General features: G+C 37.4%; 1 protein-coding gene across 2 annotated transcripts in view; it reads right to left on the reverse strand.

Moving 5' to 3' along the window:
- Positions 1-593: 593 nt before the first annotated feature.
- Positions 594-22,856, reverse strand: part of LOC111141008 (hyaluronan mediated motility receptor) — a 38,711-nt gene continuing 16,448 nt past the window's right edge. For both annotated transcript variants that reach the window (XM_022493321.1, XM_022493322.1), the window contains 8 exons: positions 19,818-20,032; positions 16,429-16,545; positions 10,596-10,742; positions 9,704-9,856; positions 9,525-9,624; positions 8,258-8,434; positions 2,104-2,266; positions 594-1,404 (listed from right to left, as the gene is read on the reverse strand). In XM_022493321.1, the coding sequence (XP_022349029.1) occupies positions 1,385-1,404; positions 2,104-2,266; positions 8,258-8,434; positions 9,525-9,624; positions 9,704-9,856; positions 10,596-10,742; positions 16,429-16,545; positions 19,818-20,032 (1,092 nt within the window). In that variant the 3' untranslated portion in view covers positions 594-1,384. The remainder of the gene's footprint in view (positions 1,405-2,103; positions 2,267-8,257; positions 8,435-9,524; positions 9,625-9,703; positions 9,857-10,595; positions 10,743-16,428; positions 16,546-19,817; positions 20,033-22,856) is intronic.

Below are 22,856 nucleotides of genomic sequence, written 5' to 3' on the forward strand. Positions count from 1 at the left end.
GTCGTCCAACCAACTGAGCCACCCAGGCGTCCCAAATTTCTAGTTTCTATATCATATGATATCCCTGATATGAGGAAGTGGAGATGCAACGGGGGGGTTGGTGCAGTTAGGAGGGGTAGGAAAAGAATAAATGAAACAAGATGGGATTGGGAGGGAGACAAACCAAAAGAGACTCTTAATGTCACAAAACAAACTGAGGGTGGGGGAGGGGTGTAGGGAGAGGGTGGTGGGGTTATGGACATTGGGGAGGGTATGTGCTATGGTGAGTGCTGTGAAGTGTGTAAACCTGGCGATTCACAGACCTGTACCCCTGGGGCTAATAATATATTATATGTTTATAAAAAAATTTAAAAATTAAAAAAAAATTTCTAGTTTCTACATTTTTTCTGAACTTGTGGCTTATAGTAGCATACCAACTTTGTAAATCAGTTATTTTAGATGAAGAATCACCATTTTCTAAATAATATACTACCATGTGTGATTCTGGGGACAAGGTAGGGGGGGGCAGAGCAAAGAAAAGAAATATACCTTAAATAAAACCATTAATGTAATTTTATATAATATAAGTTGAATAATGCGTAAATGACTAATGTGTGGTTTTATTTCCTATTACACAAATATTAATCAAGCAGCCAGTTGTCAGAAGCCAAGCACTCTAAGACAAATTCTCTTGAGGATAGTTTCTTAGATTTTTTAGTGTATCTAAGAATTGACTGCACAGTTTATTAAAAATGCAGATTTTCAGGCGAAACTCTAGATCTTAATTTAGGAGGAATCTGCAAATTACTGACCAACTCAGTGACCCTGATAAGAGACAAAGAGATTACTGTGGAGTTCGGCATAACCTTTTTTCTTATTTTAACTGGATAAATGGATGATGGGTATGACAGAATGAGCCTTATTAGACAATCCAAGTAGAGGCAGGAACAAACCAAGGTGTTTTAGCCTAGCTTAAGAGGTTCAGATTAGAAAAGGCCTCCGGTATCAAGCTAAAAACCTATGATTAGAATCTGGAAACCATCTAAGGTTTCAGAGTAGGGGAATAATAATCTGAAAATTTTTTAAAGGAATGTTGATTGGATGGGATGAGTTGTAAGTTGGAAAGCCTGTGAGAAGGTGTAGAATAAGGTGATAAAGGTAAGCATCGAGGAGGAGATACAGACAATACAAAATAAAATATCAGAAGTCATGCTGGTAAAAAATATTGAACTTCCCTTCACATACTTAAAAATAGGAAGTTAATATTAAATACATTAAAAACATCCATTAAAAACATAGTAACAGTGACAGTAGCAATAACAATAATAAAAATAGTAAGAATAAAATAATTTTTAACAGGTCTTTCCGATGTTTACTTGCATCATTCTTAAAAGTCCATAGGAGCTCAAGAGCAGTTTGTATTGCCTGGAAGAATCATCAGAAAGAGGTATTAGTCTTCTAAGTTAAAACTAATCCATCAGTCATTATAAACTAAAAACAGGCATTTCTTATCTTCTATAAAGTAGGTGAAGCAATGTTTGCATTCTGTAGCATAATTCTATTTCTATTTGAAAATTTTTTTTAAAGTTTTATTTATTTAAGTAATCTCTATGCCTAATGTGGGGCTCGAACTCATGACCTGAGATCAAGAGTTGCATTCTCTTCCAACTGAGCCAGCCAGGTGTCCCACATAATTACATTTCTTCATTCACTATTTCAACCAATGTTGATTTATTGTCAAAGATAAAAAGATTCATAGTCAAAAAAGAAAACTTTACTTCTCCACACCTACAAATTCAACGTTTAGGTTAAAATTTTGAGGGTATGAAAGAGGGAACAATTCTGGGGGTAGGTGGGGTTGGTGGGTAGGTAGAAGCAAAAAAGTCAGACAAGGCTTCAAGGAAGATGGGACCTAAACTGGGCTTGGAGGTGGGACCTAGACATGTGGAAAACTGAGAGTAAAAAGGAGGAAAGAAAAGGCATTTACACAAAAATCTTAGTATGGATTTAGTACTTCAGAAATTGTCAACAAATTCTCACAGTTCATAAAAAAGGATAACTTGGGAAATGCTGTCAAAGCAAATCCAAAGGAAGATGTCACTTACACATTTATTCATTTCTTACCTTCTTTCAATGGTGTTTTGAGAGGAAAATTTTCTTTGCTTTCATGAAGAAAAGCCTTTGAAGGATCAAAATGTTTGATACCAAGAACTTTATTCAATTCCTCCTGAAGTTTTGTCTCATTTTGTTTTCTTTTAGCAAGCTGAGAGCGGAGTTTTGACACCTCCTATGTAAGAAAAATATAGACAGTAAATAATTAAAGTTCATGTTGCTGAAATGTGTTATCCACTTTACTGACGAATTCCAAAGTTGTTCTTTTACCAAATTAAAAGGCAAAAATCACTACTAGATACAGGCTTTAAGAATACAAATTAAAAATGTCTCTGAAGGGCTGTGACAAAATGAGACATTTAAATCTGCTTGCCACTCTACAGTGACAAAGCTATGTATCTGATAAAAGTTCATCTCCAAATTAAATGCAGAGATCAACCACTGGAATGACAGCTCCACTAACCTGCTTCCCAGTGAAACCACGAGAGGCAAGCTGAGAGAACCGCAGGCTGTTCCCCTTTCCCCTCTCCCCCAAGTCCACCAAGCACTCAGTTCCTATGCCAGATGTGTCACTCCGAGAAAAGCCGGTCATTTTCTCCAACTTCAGCTCCAGAACCCTGTCTCAAAGATTTTTTCTGGGGGCTGGGGCCGGGGCAGGGGGGGAGAAAGTAGGCTATAAAACACATAGCTCCTAATTTCTTGCCAAAGGGGCTGATTTTACTTGGAATAGAACTGAGAGAAGTTCAAGCTGAAGGGTGCTGTGAATAATCATAGAGCTGGTGGTGAAAGGGAACTGGGCGGTGATTCAAAATGTAGGCTAAGGGGCACCTGGGTGGCTCAGTGGGTTGGGCCTCTGCCTTCAGCTTGGGTCATGATCTCGGGGTCCTGGAATCGAGACTGACATCAGCGGGGAGCCTGCTTCCCCCTCTCTTTCTTTTTGCCTGCCTCTCTGCCTACTTGTGATCTCTGTCAAATAAATAAATAAAATCTTAAAAAAAATAATGTAGGCTAAACTGTAGGTTTAAAACTGATGGATAAGACAGCTGGGAGGAGCCCTTCTGGAGTCAGAACATAATCACTGACCTCAGACACAATTCCAATGAAAGAGCAAGAATTTAATTGGGTTAGTTTGTAGAGCAATTATATACCAGGGCACTGCTGAAGATAATAGAGCAATAGCAACTAGTAATCTAGCAACTAGCAAGAGTTTAACAAGTGATCAGGGAAATAGAGGAAGAGCCCTACCAAAATCAGTGTCATGCCAGGGTGATTGTGGGCATATTCTAAACCAAACAGTCCTGAGTAGCAACATCAGAGGGACAACACTACTTGGGGTGGAGAGAAGGAACAGAATTCACTGGCACAATCCAGCCAATTACCAAACAAATGAACAAGAAAATAACAACAGGCCTGGAAGGAGAGGGCTATAACCAGAAGTGCTATAATATGTAACCTAAAATATCCATTACCTGACAAAAATGTACAAATACACAGGAAATCATGACCTATACAATGGAAAAAAGCAGGGGACCAAAACTGCCTGCAAGAGTAACCAGATATTGGAATGATCCAAACAAGATTTTAAACTAGCCGTTACAAATACATTCATAGAGCTAAAGAGACATAAATAAATAAATAAGATGAGAATATTCAAATTATTAGAATCAGAAATGAAAGAAGGGATATGATAACTGACCTTACCAAAATTATAAAGATTATAAAAAAAGTACTATGAACAGTTACATATCCATAAATCAGATAACTGAAATGAAATGGACAAATTCCTAGAAAGACACAAACTACCGAAACTGTCTCAAAAAGAGAGTAAATCTGAATAGATTCATAGTGAAAAGACTGAATAGTAATCAAAAACTAACCACAAAGAAAAGTCAAGGTCCAGATGGCTTCACTATTGAATTCTATTGCACATTTAGTGAAGAATTCATACCAATTATTCACAAACTATTTCAAAAAGTAAAAAAGACAAAATTTTTCCCAGCTAATTTTATAAGATCAGCATTACCTTGATACCAAAACCAAAGATATTACATAAAACCTATAGACCAGTATCTGTTGGGAATATGGATGAAAAAATCCTTAGCAAAAATTAGCAAAGTGAATCCAGCAACATAAAAAGGGAATTATACACCATGACCAAGTGAAATTTATCACAAATGCAAGGTTAATTACATATCCAAAAATCAATTAATTTAAGAAATCATATCAATAGAATGAAAGTCATGTGATTATGTTATAGACACAGAAAAGGCATCTGAAAAACTTAACACACTTTCATGAAAAAACACTAAAAAAACTAGTAATGGAAACTTTCTCAACTTGATAGAGTATCTGACAGACCCACAGCTAATAGCCTACTTAATGGTGAAAGGGTGAAAGCTTTCCCCCAAATCAGGACCAAAACAAAGATGTTCACTCCTATCACTTCTTTCAACATTGTCTGGAGGTTCTATCCAGGGACTTAGACAATCAAATGCATTGTTAGAAGAGAAGTAAAACTACCTCTATTTATGAAAGATCTTCTATACAAAAAATCCTAAGGAAGCCACTAAAAAAAACTATTACAACAAATAAATGAGTTGAACAAGATTGGAGAATACAAGACCAGTACACAAAAATCAATTTTATTTCTATATACTTGCAACGAACCACCTAAAAATGAAATTCACATATAACTTCATATACAATATCATTAAAAAGGATAAAATACTTAGGAATAAATTCAACAAAAGAAGTATAAAACTTACATTTTGAAAATGCCAAAACATTGTTGAAAGAAATTAAAGATCTAAATAATTGGAAAAACACCTCACTTTCATGGATCAGAAGACGTAACATAGTTAAGATGGTAATACCTCATGCCTATCTACACACTCAACATAATTCCTATATGAATCTTTTTTTTTTTTTTTTTAGATTTTATTTATTTGACAGAGAGAGATCACAAGTGGGCAGAGACGCAGGCAGAGAGAGAGAGAGGAGGAAGCAGGCTCCCTGCAGAGCAGAGAGCCCGATGCGGGACTCGATCCCAGGACCCTGAGATCATGACCTGAGCCGAAGGCAGAGGCTTAACCACTGAGCCACCCAGGTGCCCCTCCTATATGAATCTTTTTTTTTTTTTTTAAAGATTTTATTTATTTATTTGACAGAGAGATCACAAGTAGACAGAGAGGCAGGCAGAGAGAGAGAGAGGGAAGCAGGCTCCCTGCTGAGCAGAGAGCCCGATGCGGGACTCAATCCCAGGACCCTGAGATCATGACCTGAGCCGAAGGCAGCGGCCTAACCCACTGAGCCACCCAGGCACCCCTCCTATATGAATCTTAAATGACTTCTTTGTAAAAGTTGAATAGCTGGTTCTGGAATTCATATGGAATTGCAAGGGACCCAGAATAGTCAAAACAATCTTGAAAGAGGAGAAAGTAGGATGATTCATGCTTTCTGGTTTCAAAATTTATTACAAACCACTAGTAATCAAGACAGTATGGAAGTACAAGGATAGATCAGTGGAATATATTTGAGAGTCTAGAAATAAACCATAAATAAACGGTCAGTTGATTTTCAACAGGGTGTTAAGAATATTCAATAGGGAAAGAATAGTATCTTTAACAAATGGCAAGAGAACAACTAGAGGGGTGCCTGGGTGGCTCAGTGGGTTAAATCCTCTGCCCTCGGTTCAGGTCATGATCCCAGGGTTCTGGGATTGAGCCTTGCATTGGGCTTTCTGCTTGGCGGGGAGCCTGCTTCCTCCTCTTTCTCTGCCTGCTTCTCTGTCTACTTGTGATCTCTGTCTGTCAAATTAATAAATAAAATCTTTAAAAAAAAAAAAAGAAAAGAGAACAACTAGATATCCACATGCTAAAGAATAAAGTTAGACCATTACCTCACACTGTATATAAAATCCTCAAATGGATCAATGACCTAAATGTAAAAGCTAAAACTGTAAAACTCTTAGAAGAAAACAGAGATAAATCTTCATGACCTAGGATTAGCAAAGGATTGTTAAATGCCAAAGAACAAGAGACAAATGAAAAAAGAGATATGTTGGGCTTTGGCAAAATTTTGTGCTTCAATCAACATCATTAAGAAAGTGAAATGACGGGGTGCCTGGGTGGCTCAGTGGGTTAAGTCTCTGCTTTCGGCTCAGGTCATGATCTCAGGGTCCTGGGATCGAGCCCCGCATTGGGCTCTCTGTGCAGCTGGGAGCCTGTTTCCCCCTCTCTCTCTGCCTGCCTCTCTGCCTACTTGTGATCTCTCTATCTGTCAAGTGAATAAATAAAATCTTAAAAAAAAAAAAAAAGTGAAATGACAATGTACATAATGAGAGAAGACATTTTCAAGTAATAAATCTGATAAGGAACAAACACATATAAAGAACCCTCATAATTTAATTAAAACAAACAAACAAACAAACAAATAGTAATCCAATTAAAAACGGGCAAAGGACATGAATAGATAGTACTTCCAGGAAAGAGATACAAACAACTGATAAGCACATGAAAAATGGTCAACATCATTAGTCATCATGGAAATGCAAGTCAACCACAATTAGGTATCTTTTCACAAACACTACTATGGTCAGAATGAAGAAATAAGGTAACAAGAAGTGTTGATAAGGATGTGGAAAAACTGGAACCCTCATATATTGTAGGTGGAATACAGAAAGATACAGTTGCTTTGGAAAATAGTTCTTCAAACAAACACAAAGTCACCAAGTTACCAAGCAATTTCACTTTTAAGTATAACCCAAGAGAAACCAAAACATGTCCACAAAAGAACTTGCATATGAATGTTTATAGTAGTGTTATTCATAATAGCTTAAAGGTGGAAACAAGTAAAATGTCTATCAACTGAAATGGATAAATAAAATGGGACATATCCACAAAATGAAATATTATTAGGTCATAAAGAAGAATGAAGTACTGATACACACTACAACATGCATGAACTTTGAAAACACTGTTAATCAAAAGAAGCTAATCACAAAAGGCCACATATTATTTGAGTGCACCAAGAGAAAATATCCAGAACAGAGAAATTTATGGAGACAGAAAGTAGATAAGTGATGGGAGGGGTGAATGAGGAGATGGGGAGATGACAGTTAAAAGGTAAGGGGTTTGGGGCACCTGGGTGGTTCAGTGGGTTAAAGCCTCTGCCTTCCGCTCAGGTCGTGATCCCAAGGTCCTGGGATCGAGCCCTGCATCGGGGCTCTCTGCTCAGCAGGAAGCCTGCTTCCCCCCACTTTCTCTCTGCCTGCCTCTCTACCTACTTGTGATCTCTGTCAAATAAAAAAATAAAATAAAAAAATCTTAAAAAAAAAAAAAGGTAAGGGGTTTCGGGGCGCCTGGGTGGCTCAGTGGGTTAAGCCTCTGCCTTTGGCTCAGGTCATGATCTCAGGGTCCTGGGATTGAGCCTCAAATCGGGCTTTCTGCTTGGCGGGGAGCCTGCTTCCCCCTCTCTCTGCCTTCCTCTCTACCTACTTGTGATCTCTCTCTCTCTGTGTCAAACAAGTAAAATCTTAAAAAAAAAAAAAAAAAAAGGTAAGGGGTTTCAATTTTCATTTTGATACAAATGTTCTAAAATTGTGGAGATGGTTGCATATCTGTGAATGTCCTAAAAACCACTGACTTGAATACTTTAACTGGGTGACTTGTATGGTATGTGAATTATATCTTAATAAAGCTGTTAAAAAAAAAACCCTTAAATACTTAACTATCTTTTTCTTAAGTAATCTCTACGCCCAATGTGGGCTTGAACTCATGAGCCTGCGATCCGGAGTCACATGTTCTACCAACTGAGCCAGCCAGGTACCCCAAATGCTTAAACTATTTTTGAATACTGCTTGTCTTTATATTTATTTATACCAAGGACTTTGCTGTTTTGTAAATCGAAATGGATGTGTAAAGCTTTACGAACTCTTCCAATTATACTAGTGATTTCCATTATACTAAGGAGGTAGTTGGAAACCTGAGAACATAAATAGCCATCTGGTCAACACTCTAAAATAAATCTGTAATTCTCAGATGGATGTTCCTCTATAAACTTAGTTTTTTCTGATACCAAAGTCCTTCCTTTAACTTAAATTTTATAGTTAGAATAACAAATGCCCCACCCTAATACCTTCAAGAGAACGAAGTATTATTTTACAAACCGATTTGAGTTGGCTGTTTTCATCTTTCAGTTTCACAACATGCTTGATTTTTTGCTTTAGATTTTGATGACCCAGTAATTTAGCATACGAATCTCTTAGTTTATTTAGTTGTTCCTGAGCTTCACCATGTTCATTCAACAAAGCCTGTTTCTCTGCTTCAAATGCATCCAGTTGTAGCTGAAAGAGTTTTTTTTAATAGACTTAGAAATGTTAAATTTACATGTCTCATATGAACTACAAAGGAAACTCAAATACAAAAAAAAAACCAAAAAACAAAACGATGGATGAAAACAGATCATGCTGCCATATTCTCAGGGCTCTCCATAAATTCCGTGAGACTCCTTAAAAAAACTTTGGTGTATTTCATTTCCAAGATCACTAAAACACAGGGAAAGGAGGCAAGCTAGACAGCCTTATCTGTGTGTCAGCTGGATCACCATGTTATAATCAACACTCTCACTTTTTTAAGTGGTAAGATTAGTGTTTATCTTTTTTCAAGATCAGTATATATATATATATTTATTTAGTTAAAAATATGCATATATATATATATATTTTTTTAAAGATTTTATTTTTATTTATTTGACAGAGATCACAAGTAGGCAGAGAGGCAGGCAGAGAGAGGGGGGAAGCAGGCTCCCCACTGAGCAGAGAGCCAGATGCGGGGCTCAATCCCAGGACCCTGAGATCATGACCTGAGCCAAAGGTAGAGGCCCAACCCACTGAGCCACCCAGGTGCCCCTTAAGATCAGTATATTAATTTGAGAAACAAAGAAAGAGTGTAACAAAATTAAGGATCACAGATTTACATAAATTATCAAAAATTTATATCAGGACAGCCTGCTAAGCTATTAACGTCTCTTATTAGAAAGTAATTTTTAGGGGCGCCTGGGTGGCTCAGTGGGTTAAGCCTCTGCCTTCAGCTCGGGTCATGATCCCAGGGTCCTGGGATAGAGCCCCAAGTCGGGCTCTCTGGTCAGCGGGGAGCCTGCTTCCCCCTCTCTCTCTGCCTACTTGTGATCTCTGTCAAATAAATAACTAAAATTTTTTTGAAAAAGTAATTTTTAGTCTATAAAGACTACACAAAAAAATGTATGCATAAGAATTTTAAAAAATTTATAAGTCTCCTTTAGTAGGAGTTAAAATGGCACTGTAAATATACAGCAAAGTGATCTTTCAGAAAAATCAAGTCACTGTGTTGACTGTGACAGGGAACAAAGTGAATGCCTAAAAGAAACAAAAGTGAGCATAGTCCCAATAGACAAACCTGAAAAGGTTTTGTTTTATTATATAGTTCTTCATAAAGGAGACGCCACTTATTCATTTCCTCAGTTAACTCTGCCACTGTGTTTTCTTTTCCAGCTTTTCTGTAAGGAGAAATGAAATTTTAAAACATAGTGCATTAGAAAAATTAACTGAGGCAGTCAGGTTCTAAACCTAGATTACCTTGCTTCTTCCTCTTCGAGTTGTTTCTTGAACTCTTCACCTTGTTGCTTGAGTTGGTTCTGCAAATCAGTTATTGTTTTAAGAGAGGAGACTGTGATTTCTTTAATTTCTGCCTCTTTAAGTGTTGATTTGGTCTGCAGATCTAGAAGCATCCTTCAGTTTGAGAGAGAAGAGTCCATTAAACATTTTATAGCCACTTTAGTAACTTTTCCTCTTTCTTTTACTTAACAAAACAAACCAACAAAATAAACTCAAGGAACTCCCCAAAATTGTACTTTTTTAACTATGTAAACTTTTATTTATTTTTTTTATTTATTTTTTTTAATTAAACATTTTATTTATTTATTTGAGAGAGAGAGAGAGACAGTGAGAGAGAGCATGAGCGAGGAGAAGGTCAGAGGGAGAAGCAGACTCCCCGTGGAGCTGGGAGCCTGATGCGGGACTCGATCCTGGGACTCCAGGATCATGACCTGAGCTGAAGGCAGCCGCTTAACCAACTGAGCCACCCAGGCGCCCTAACTATGTAAACTTTTAATTTGTAATTGAAAATCACCCAAAGCAAGTCATGAAATTACAATTCCCTGCATCACTTAGTAGTTGGCTTTCAACAACATTAAATTATCTTAACAGTTGTAAGGCTACAAGTGTGGGCAGGTTTTAGTTCTCCCACATACCTTGCATATTCTTTTTTTTTTTTTTAAGATTTTATTTATTTATTTGACAGAGAGAGAGCTCACAAGTAGACAGAGAGGCAGGCAGAGAGAGAGAGGAGGGGAAGCAGGCTCCCTGCTGAGCAGAGAACCCGATGCGGGGCTCGATCCCAGGACCCTGGGATCATGACCCGAGCTGAAGGCAGAGGCTTTGACCCACTGAGCCACCCAGGCGCCCCTACCTTGCATATTCTTGATTTGCATTCTCAGTTGCCAATATGTGATGATGAATGTCCTCTGCACTTTTCTCGGCCTTGGCCACTTTTTCCTGAAGTGATGAATTCTCCAGCTTAAGATCTTCTATCTCACTAGCTGTTAATGCTTTATAACTTATTAAAAGGAAAATAAAAAGTTGAAGGATTTTTCTAACTATTGTATGCATGATAAACATATAGCTCATTAGTTTTTATTTTATACAGTTTAAGGTAACACAAACAAACCCCTTATAACCCATGTATTTACGGAGGTAAAAATTCAGTTGTGCATATGTGCAAGTGTGCTTTCTCTCTCATAAATAAGTGTATAAATAAATCTTAAAAAAAAAGGAAAAGAAAACCAAAGTGCACCTTAAGCTGCGCTTAAAGGCACCCCCATATGATCATTTCAACAGAAGCAGAAAAACATTTAACAAAGTACAACATCCATTCATGATAAAAACTCTCTGCAAAGTAGGTCTAGAGGGAACATACCTCAACATAATAAAGGCCTTTTATGAAAAACCCACAAGCAACATCATAGCCAATATTGAAAAACTGAGAGCTTTTCTTTTAGGAAGAGCTCTTCCTTTAAGAAAAGAACTTTTCCAGGGCGCCTGGGTGGCTCAGTGGGTTAAGCCTCTGCCTTCGGCTCAGGTCATAATCTCAGCGTCCTGGCATCGAACCCAGATTGGGCTCTCTGCTCAGCAGGGAGCCTGCTTCCCCTCCCCCTTTCTGCTTGCCTCTCTGCCTACTTGTAATCTGTTAAATAAGTAAAATCTTTAAAAACAAACAAACAAAAAAATAAATAAAAGAGCTTTTCCTTTAAGGTCAGGAACAAGACAAGGATGTCTACTCCACCCCTTTTATTCAACATAGTACTGCAAATCCTAGCCACAGCAATTAGACAACAGAAAGAAATAAAAGGCATCCCAACTGGTAAGTAAGTACATGACATTATGAATAGAAAACCCTAAAGACCGCACCAAGAAACTACTGGAACTGATAAATGAATTCAGTAAAGTCACAGGATACAAAACTAATATACAGAAATGTGTTGTATTCCTTTACACTAATAATGAAGAAGAAGAAAGAGAAATTAAGAAAATACCATTTATAATTGTACCAAAAACAATATCTAGGAATAAATTTAACCAAAGAAGTGAAAAACCTGACTCTCAAAACTATAAAACATTGATGGAAGAAATTCAAAATGACACAAGGAAACGGAAAGGCATTCCATGCTCATAGGTTGAAAGAACAAATATTGTTAAAATGTCTATAACTGCCCAAAGCAATCTACAGATGTAATGCCATCCCTATCAAAACACCAAAAGCGACGGTATGTGATATGGTAAGTGCTGTGAAGTGTGTAAGCCTGACAATTCACAGACCCGTACCCCAGGGGCAAATAATACATTATATGTTAATAAAAATTAAAAACAAAACAAAACACTGAAAGCTTTTGCATAGAACTAGAACAAACAATCCCCAAATGTGTATGGAACCACAAAGACCTCAAACAGTCAAAGCAATCTTGAAAAAGAAAAGCAAAACTTGAGGTACTACAACTTTAGATTTCAAGTCATATTACAAAGTGGTTGTAATTAAAACAGTACGGTACAAGTATAAAAATAGACACAAAGATCAATAAAACAGAACAGAAAATCTGGAAATAATCCCACAATTATATGGTCAATTAATTTTGGACAAAGGAGGAAGGAATATACAATGGGAGAAAGACCATTTCTTCAATAAATGTTGTTGGTAAAACTGGATAGCTACCTGAAAAAGAATGAAACTGGACCACTTTCTTTCACCATACACAAAAATAAGCTCAAAATGTATTAAAAACCTGTATGTGAGACCTGAAATCATAAAAATCCTTGAAGAGAGCATCACATTAATCTGACATTGGTTATAGTAATATTTTTCTAGATATAGTCTCCTGAGGTAAGGGGAATAAAAGCAAAAATAAACTACTGGGATCACATCAGAATAAAAAGGTTTTGGCATAGCGAAGAAAACAATCAACAAAACTAAAAGGCAACCTACTGAGTGGGAGAAGATATTTGCAAATGACATATCTGATGATGGGTCAGCATACAAAATATATAAAGAACTGATACAACTCAGTATCTAAAAAACAAATACTGCAATTAACAAATGAGCAGAAGACATGAACAGAAATTTCTCCAGAGATCCAGATGGCCAACAGACACATGAAAAGATACTCAATATGACTCATCATCAGAGAAATGTAAATCAAAACTACAATGAGATATTACCTCGCACTTATCAGAATGGCTAACCTCAAAAACACAAAAAACAACAAGTGTTGACAAGGATATGGAGAAAAAGGCACCCTCTTGCACTACTGTTGGGAACGCTAACTGGTGCAGCCACTGCGGAAGACAGTATGGAGGTTCATCAAAAAATTAAAAATAGAAATATCCTATGACCCAGTAATCACATTACTGGGTATCTTCCCCCTAAATACAAAAACACTAATTCAAAGGGATACATGCACCCCTCTGTTTACAGCAGTATTATCAACAATAGCCAAACTATGGAAGTGGTCCAAGTGTCCACTGATAGATGAATGCATACAGAAGATGTGGTAGACATATACAATGGAATAATATTCAGCCATAAAAAAGAAATGAAATCTTGCGATTTGCTACAACATGGATAAAGCCAGAGAGTACGCTGCTAAATACAGTAAGTCAGAAAAAGAAAAATACCATATGGTTTCACTCATCTGGAATTTAAGAAACAAACAAGCAAAAATAAATAGATTAACCAAGAAACAGACTCTTAATTATAGAGAATAAACTGATTGTTACCAGAGGGGTGGGTGGGGGGGATGGGCGAAATAGAGGATGGGGATTAAGGAGTACACTTATAATGATGTAAAAAGATAAAATGAAATAAATAATAAAAGAAATGAAAAACCACCGAAAAGCCCAAAGTGAGAATGGGTAAATTATATTAATAAAATCAAATATTCTACAGCAGTTTTTATGAACAAACTATAACCTCAGTCAATAATGTGACTCAATTCTTGAAACATACCTATTGCAGAATATAAAGACAAGTCTCAGGAAATGACATACAGCATAATGACATTTTTTGGCAAGATTCAGGAAAAAGACAAAATTACAAAATATATTTGTATGGAAATACATGCTATAAAATTATACACAGGAAAAAAGTGAGGAAATTGTTAATGTAGGCTTTAAATGGTGTTATTTGTTGGTGGAAAGCAGGCAGATGGGATAGTAGCAGAACTCCTATATAATACCAAATTGTTGAAATCTTTTGGCTTACTGGTTTGGTTGTCTTTTATTGACTCATACATTTTTTTTTTAAAGATTTTATTTATTTATTTGACAGAGAGATAAATCAGTAGACAGAGAGGCAGGCAGAGAGAGAGGGAGAAGCAGGCAGAGAGCCTGATGTGGGGCTCGATCCCAGGACCCTGAGATCATGACCTGAGCTGAAGGCAGAGGCTTAAGCCACTGAGCCACCCAGGTGCCCCTGACTCATACATGTTGATTTTATCTTTATGTTTTATAATTTATGTGTTGTATACCATTTGCATTTATTAAATATACTAAAAAAGATATAAGAAAAAGAGACTTCATCCCAAAATGCTCTAAATATAATAAAAATGTTTGTATCAATATGCTCTTGGTGTGAGATGCACACAAATTTCTTAAATTATCCCTGAAATTCATAGTTCCCCCCTGAAATAAAATTTTTTTTAAAAAGGAAAGTAAGTAGGGGCGCCTGGGTGGCTCAGTGGGTTAAGCTGCTGCCTTCGGCTCAGGTCATGATCCCAGGGTCCTGGGATCGAGTCCCGCATCGGGCTCGCTGCTCAGCAGGAAGCCTGCTTCCCTTCCTTTCTCTCTGCCTGCCTCTCTGCCTGCTTGTGATCTCTCTCTGTCAAATAAATAAATAAAATCTTTAAAAAAAAAATAAAAAAATAAAAAAAAAATAAAAAGGAAAGTAAGTAGATAGAATAGGAAGTGAGGAAATGGATATAGTAGATATAATCTTCTATCAAGACAATCTATAAAGATGAGTACAATTTTGGATTAAGAAGGGTGTTGTGGGGACGCCTGGGTGGCTCAGTTGGTTGAGCAGCTGCCTTCGGCTCAGGTCATGATCCCAGCGTCCTGGGATCGAGTCCCACATCGGGCTCCTTGCTCATCAGGGAGCCTGCTTCTCCCTCTACCTGCCATTCTGTCTGCCTGTGCTTGCTCTCTCTCCCTCTCTCTCTCTGACAAATAAATAAATAAAATCTTAAAAAAAAAAAAAAAAAAAGAAGGGTGTTGTGAGTGAGAGGTGTTGCTGGATAGCTGCAAAAGGAAGTGGGGGAGTGAAAGGAATTAATAAAATTTATGTATTTTAAAGATTTTATTTATTTATGTGAGAGAGAGAGAGAGAGAGAGAGAGAGAGAATGTGTGTGAGTGAGTGGCGGGGAGGCGAGGAAGAGACAGAGAGGCAGGGAGAGGAAGAAGGAAAGAATCTCAAGTAGACCACATCTTGAGCGTGGAGCCTGAAGTGCAGGTTTGATCTAATGCCCCTGGGATCAAGACCTGAGCTGAAACCAAGAGTCTGATGCTTAAAAGACTGAGCTACCCAGGCACCCCTAAAACTTACATATTTTATATCTATCTATCTATATCTATATAGATATAGATAGATAGATATTTTTTTAAAGATTTGAGAGAGTACGCTAGCGGGGGAGGGGTAGAGGGTGGGGGGTGGGGTGGGGGAGAGAGAGAGAGAGAGAGAGAGAGAGAGAGAGAGAGAGAGAAGCAGACTCCCTGCTGAACACGGGGCTCTATCTCATGACCCTGAGATCATGACCTGAGCCGAAACTGAGTCAGACGCTTAAATGATTGAGCCACCCAGATGCCCCTAAAATTTATGTATTTTATTTTTAAGATTTCATTTATTTATTTGAAAGAGAGAGAATGAGAGAGAGAGAGCACGAGAGTGGGGAGGGTCAGAGGGAGAAGCAGACTCCCGCTGAGCAGGGAGCCCAATGCGGGACTGGATCCTGGGATTCCAGGATCATGACCTGATCAAAGGCAGTCACTTAGCCAACTGCCACTCAGGTGCCCCTAAAATTTATGTATTTTATTTTATTTTCTTAAGATTTTATTTATTTATTTGACAGAAAGAGACACACAGAGAGAAAAGGAACACGAGCAGGGGGAGTGGGAGAGGGAGAAGCAGAGCCTGATGCGGGGCTCAATCCCAGGACTCCGGAATCATGACCCGAGCCGAAGGCAGACACTCAATGACTGAGCCACCCAGGTGCTCCAAATTTATGTATTTTAAAGATAAATGCACATTAACATTTTTTTATACTGATTGAGACAAATTCAGTAGAAAGGTTGAAAAGGACAAATGGAATAATGTTACTGAAGGCTAAAAGACTGGAACACTCCTCCTGTAATAGGTGAGATGATAGGATGAGCATAAATGCAGGTGTGTTTACAGGTTTGGTAATGAGGAGATAAAACCTTAAAAATTCTTTGTGAGGAAAAAGATGGTGCCAGGAGAGTAAGACAGAAGTGCCAATGGTTTGAGAGTACATGAAATTTGATGGGGATGGCAGGAAAGGAAATTTGTATACATAGTAAGATTACCAGGTGATAATCCTAAATGCCCATTTATGGCTGGTAATTATGGAATTTAGAGTAATACCAACGCCTCTATTAGTGTGGTTATTTTTTCAGATTTCGCTAAACATGCCTCCCCACTCATATTATATTTAAGAGGGCAGGCTCCTGATAAAAATACCTTTCAAACTGAGCAGTAACGTCTCCAAGGTTTTGCACTGTACTATCATACTTCTCCTGTAAAAGCAGGGTAGTCTGACTGAGAGTAGCATTCATTTTTTCCAGTTCAGCTTCTTTCCTAAGGAACAGTGAAAAGATAAAACACTAATTACAAATCATTATTCTAAGGAAGGGATTAGTATTTACCTTTTGATACTGTGAATCATGTGTCCAATGTCTGCATCTTTGTATCCACTACTGGATAGCTTAGATCTAATTTTACAGTCTGCTTCTAATAGCATGTTTACTTGTGCACTAACTTCTCTTCTGGCTTCATCTTATCTTTCCTGCCCTTATCTTACTTTTGTTTTTATCCTAATTTACTCATTTCTAAATTTATCTTTCAATTTTACATGTACTTATATAGGTAGTTAAAACATTCTTTTTTGAAGAAGGTAGGGTAAAAAGACTAAATCTTAACAACAGCAACCAAAACTAAAGAAAAATTACCAGTTAAAAAAAACTTGGATTGAATAAAGTCTCTGCATTTAAATATTTAAGAAATACTAAGTGTCTTTAACTACACTTGGTATTTCTTTGAAAAAAGTTTATAGGGATCCCTGGGTGGCTCAGTCAATTAAGTGTCTGCCTTCAGCTCAGGTCATGATCCCAGGGTGCTGGGATTGAGCCCTGCATTGTTTCTTCCTCTCCCTCTGCCAGCTGCTGCCCCTCCCATGTGTTTTCTGTCAAATAAAGAAATAGAATCTTGAAAAACAAAAAAGAAAAGAAAAGAAAAGAGTTTTTAGGACTATATAGATTTATTTTAGTAATCTTCATAATAAATTGTTATTACTTAAAGATTCATTAACTTATTTGGTAGATTATTATTCATTTATAGGCTGTCAGACACAGAAAATAAACAGCTAATCAAATTCCTTGATTTTTTTAAAAGATTTTTTTTTTAAAAAAGATTTTATTTATTTATTTGACAGAGAGAGAGATCACAAGGAGGCATAGAGACAGGAGGGGGCGGAGGTGGGGTGGGGAAGGCTCCCTGCTGAGCAGAGAGCCTGATGTGGGCCTTGATCCCAGGACCCTGAGATCATGACCTGAGCCGAAGGCAGAGGCTTAACCCACTGAGTCACTCCGGAGCCTCAAATTCCTTCCTTTTTAAAAATTTTAAATTATTTATTTATTATGTTCAATTAGCCAGCATATAGTACATCATTAGTTTTTGTTGTAGTGTTCAACGATTCATTAGGTGCATATAACACCCAGTGCTCATCACAACACGTGCCCTCCTTAAGATCTATCACTTGGTAACCCCATCTCTCCTCATCAAATTCCTTCTATAATGAGTATGGGTTTTCAAAAGTATATATACCAATAGCCGAAAGCAATCACATAGTAGTATAGGATTTATGACAAAAATATTCTCTTCCCTATCCCATAGAGAAATCACTTTCAATTTTCTTAGTTTTTTCTTATGCTTCTAAAATTTCCAGGCTGGAAGGGACTTTAGAGATCATGTCATTAAAACCTCTTAATTTTGTATCTAATGAAATAGAAAATTAAAGAAATTAGAATTGTCTTGCTTAGGATCACAGAGCTGGTTAGCAGATCCAGCAATAAAATCCTTATCTCCTGACCTCTGTACCCAGCTCCTTGAGTTTGCATAAATGATTGTCTCAACGTCCTTTCCTCCCCGAAACTGACATCATCTACTCAGTTTCTTAAAGTGCCTGTTCCCTGAGCCTGGCTCCAGTATAGAATAATTCCCCTAATAACACTTTGGTACTTACTGCCCCCTCAAAAGGAGGTTATATATAAAAGCTTTGTGTCCTTTTTATCTCTGATTACCACAAGAAAACAGAAAGAGGATTTTAGTAAAAATATGTTAACAGGAGAGAGATACACAGTTGTTAGATACATTATAATTTTGTGGACTCAGGTATAGTTCTTGGTTCCTTTTGAGAAATATTTTTAGTACGGAAATCCCAAGGACTAAAATAACAATTATTTTAGGTGCAACTTGAATTTTTTTTTTTTTTTTTTAAGATTTTATTTAATTATTTGTCAGAGAGAGAGAGGGAGAGAGAGCAAGCACAGGCAGACAGAATGGCAGGCAGAGGCACAGGGAGAAGCAGGCTCCCCGATGAGCAAGGAGCCCGATGTGGGACTCGATCCCAGGACGCTGGGATCATGACCTGAGCCGAAGGCAGCTGCTTAACCAACTGAGCCACCCAGGCGTCCCAGGTGCAACTTGAACTTAAGAATCAACCTGGATATTTTAATTTAAATAATGTGGTGCAGAAGGATGCATAATGTAATAAAAATAGGGGATTAGAATTAAAAGCAAAGTCCAAGGGGAACCTGGCTGGCTCAGTCAGTGACTCTTGATCTCGGGGCTGAGTTCAAGCCCTACAGTGGGTGTGGGAAATACTGAAAAAAAAAAAGAAAAAAGAGGGGCGCCTGGGTGGCTCAGTGGGTTGGGCCTCTGCCTTCAGCTTGGGTCCTGGTCTCGGGGTCCTGGGATTGCACCCTGTATTGGGCTCTCTGCTTGGCGGGGAGTCTGCTTCCCCCCCTCTCTCTGCCTGCTTGTGATCTCTCTCTCTCTGTCAAATAAATAAAAATTTTTTAAAAAATCTTAAAAGAAAAATTAAAAAAAAAAAAAAAAAAAGATGGGTGCCTGGATGGCTCAGTCATTAAGCATCTGTCTTTGGCTCAGGTCATGATCCCAGGGTTCTGGGATCGAGCCCCACATCGGGCTCCCTGCACAGCAGGAAGCCTACTTCTCCCTCTGCCCCTTGCTTGTGTTGTCTCTCTTTCTGTCAAATAAATAAATAAAATCTTTAAAAAAAAAAAAAAAGAGAGAAGTTTGAGATCTCTTAAATTTCTTATTTTTGAATATTTCCCAGGGTTTGGTTATTCTTTTCTATTCTTTTGCTTTTTTGATTGCTACTTCTGAGAGCACAGGTACTCAGTAATTAAAGATGCAACTTATGCAACGTAAACTAATGTACACATAGGTGAAAAGCGGAAATGTTTCTTATTCAAGGGTGGGATTCTGACCTTTGTTTTCTTTCTAAATCTGTTATTGCTATAATGTTGACATCCAATAATTTTAGACAACACACGAGCAGTAAGGGAACCCCAAATTTTGGTCATTTATTAACATCCTTTTAAACTTTTGGCCTGAAAAAAAAAGAAGCTACGCTTCTGACTTCGGCTGTCATACTTGTTTGCATAAACATTCTATGGATATATTTTACTTCTCTCTATTCCTTACTTATGAAATAATTCCAACCTCACTTACTTGCATAACTGACCTATGAATCCTGAGAGAATGTACTGGAAAATACTTTTTAACCTCTGAAGTCATATCAGACACAAGGTCTTATTAATACAAACCCTCTCAGCTTTTCTTCTAGGAGTTTCAGTTCTTCAGCTCGAGATTTTGTTTCCTCTTCCAACTGTCTGACTAGCCTTTCAGCTTGTTCCTCCTTTTGCTGTAATTTATCTAGTTCATCCAGTGCTTGCTTTAATTCTTCCTCAAAGAGACTCCTCTCTTTCATCATTTCCTCTTGAAAAGAACATAGCTTCTGTTGAAGACTGGAGGACAATTCCTACATCCAAACAGAAAACCACTGAAATAGTATGAAATGGCCTTCTGAGGCTTTTACTAAGCACAAAAAAGTACAGATAATAAAGTATGAATACTAAATTCGAGAACTTCAAAGAAACTTGAAAAGTACAGATGTCACCTGCGTGTCATCATGGATTATATCCTGCACCATGTTAACACTGCGGTAAATGTTGTTTCAGTCTTTATTCTATGTATCACACACCCACAACACATTTCTTGTAAAATTAAAATTATAATTTACAACTGAATTTTAGCATTTATCTTTCTCAGATGATACTACTTGAAAGGTATACTGTGATTTCAATAGTATAAAAATGTATTTGAATGTTATATTATAAATCACTACTGTCAAAAAGTTCTAACATTAAAATAAAGAAGGGGCACCTGGGTGGCTCAGTGGGTTAAGCCTCTGCCTTCGGCTTGGGTCATGATCTCAGGGTCCTGGGATCGAGCCCCACATTGGGCTCTCTGCTCACGGGGAGCCTGCTTCCCCCTCTCTCTCCCTGCCTGCCTCTCTGCCCACTTCTGGTCTCTATCCGTCAAATAAATAAATAAAATCTTTAAAAAATAAAAAATAAAGTAAAGAAGACACAAATAAATGGAGGGATACTCTGTCCTTGTGGATTGGAAAATTAATATTGTTAAAATATCCATACAACCATAGCAATCTATAGATTCTACGCATTCCCTATCAAAATGGGAAATTTTACAGAAATAGAACAATACTAAAATTTGTATTGAGACATAAAAGACCCTGAATAGCCAAAGTGATCTTGAGAAAGAAGAACAAAGTTGGCGGCATCATGCTCCCTGATTTCAAACTCTCTTACAAATCTATAGTACTCAAAACAGTATGGTATTGGCATAAAAACAGACACATTGAGGGGTGCCTGGTGGTTCAGTTGGTTAAGTGTCTGCCTTTGGCTCACGTCATGATCCCAGGGTTCTGGGATCAAGCCCTACATTGGGTCCTTTGCTCAGCAGGGAGCCTGCTTCTCCCTCTGTGTGTGTCAAATAAATGAAATCTTAAAAAAAAAAAAGACATATCAATCAATAGAATAAAGCCCAGAAACAAAAAAAATTAGACACATCAATCAATAGAATAGAGCCCAGAAACAAACCCATACATACAGTCAATTAATTTATGATAAAAGAGGCAAAAAATATACAATGGGGAAAGAATAGTTTCTTCAATAAATGGTATGGGGAAAACTGGAAAACCACAAGCAAAGAAGGAAGGTGGACCTACTACCTTATACCATAAACAAAAATTAACTCAAAATAGATTAAAGACTTGAATATAAGACCTGAAAACATAAAACTTCTAGAAGAAAACATAGTAAGCAACTTGACCTTGATCTTGGTGATGATCTTTTGGATATGACACCAAAGCAAAGGCAACAAAAGCAAAAATAAACAAATGGGATGGTATTAAACTAAAAAGCTACTACAAGAAGGGAAACCATCCAGAAAATGAAAATGTAGCCTACTAAATGGGAGAAAATATTTGCAAATCATATATCTGATAAGGGATTAATATCCAAAATATGTAAGGAACTCTTACAGTTCAAAAGCAAAAAAAAAAAAAAAAAAAACAAAAACCAAAAAACCAAAAAACCCTAACAATCTGATTGAAAACGGGGCAGCAAGTGTGAATAGATGTTTCTCCAAAGACATATAGACAGCCAACAGGTACATGAAAAGATGCTCAAAAACACTCATCATCAGGGAAATGCAAATCAAAACCACAGTGAGATTTACCTCATACCTGTCAGAATGGTTTTTATCAAAAGGACAAGAAACAGGAGTGCCTGGCTGGCTCAGTTGGTAGACAATGTGACTCCTGATCTTGGGGTCATGAGTTCAAACCCCACCTTGGGCAGTGAAATTCCCTCCCCCGAAAAAGGACAAGAAATAGTAAAAGAGTAAGTGTTGGAGAGGATATAGAGAAAAGCGAACCCTTGTGAGCTGTTGGTGTGAATATCAGTTGGTGCAGTCACTATGGAAAACAGTATGAATGTTTCTCAAAAAATTAAATACACAACTGCCATACAATCCAGCAATTCCACTGCTAAGTATTTATCTGAAGAAAATGAAAATAGAAAAGATATATGCATCCAATGTACACATCAGCATTATTTACAATTGTCAAGATATTGAAAAAACTTAAATATCTACTGATGGATGAATGGATAAAGAAAATGTGGTATATACACAATTGAGTATTATTTATCCATTAAATAAAGAAGGAAATCTTGCTATCTATGATGTTATGGATGGACTTTGAGGATGTTGTAATAAATGAAATAAATCAGACAAAGAAAATTACTATATGATCTTACTTATATGTGGAATCTAAAAACAAACAAATAAAAAACCCAGCTACAGAGGACAGACTGATGCTTGCCTGAGGCAGGGGTGGGCAAAATGGAGAAAGGAGTCAAAAGGTATAAACTTCCAGTTATAAAATACTCAGTCATGGGGATATAATGTACAGTGGGGTGACTATAGTTAACAATACTGTATTGCATATTTGTAAGTTGCTAAAAGAGTAGATCTTAAGGGGCACCTGGGTGTCTCAGTGGTTAAGTGTTGGCCTTCGGCTCAGGTCACGATCCCAGGTGCTGGGATTGAGCTCTACATCGGGGTTTCTCCCTCTCCCTCTGTCTCCGGCTCTGCCTACTTGTGCTCTCTATCTCTCTGTCAAATAAATAAATAAAATCTTAAAAAAAAAAAAAGAGTAGATCTTAAATGTTCTCCTTAGAAGGAAAAAAATTCTTTAGCTATCTATAGTGACAGATGCT

Source organism: Enhydra lutris, unplaced genomic scaffold (genome assembly GCF_002288905.1).
Source record: "Enhydra lutris kenyoni isolate GAN:26980312 unplaced genomic scaffold, ASM228890v2 scaffoldscaffold5, whole genome shotgun sequence".
NCBI lineage: Eukaryota > Metazoa > Chordata > Mammalia > Carnivora > Mustelidae > Enhydra > Enhydra lutris.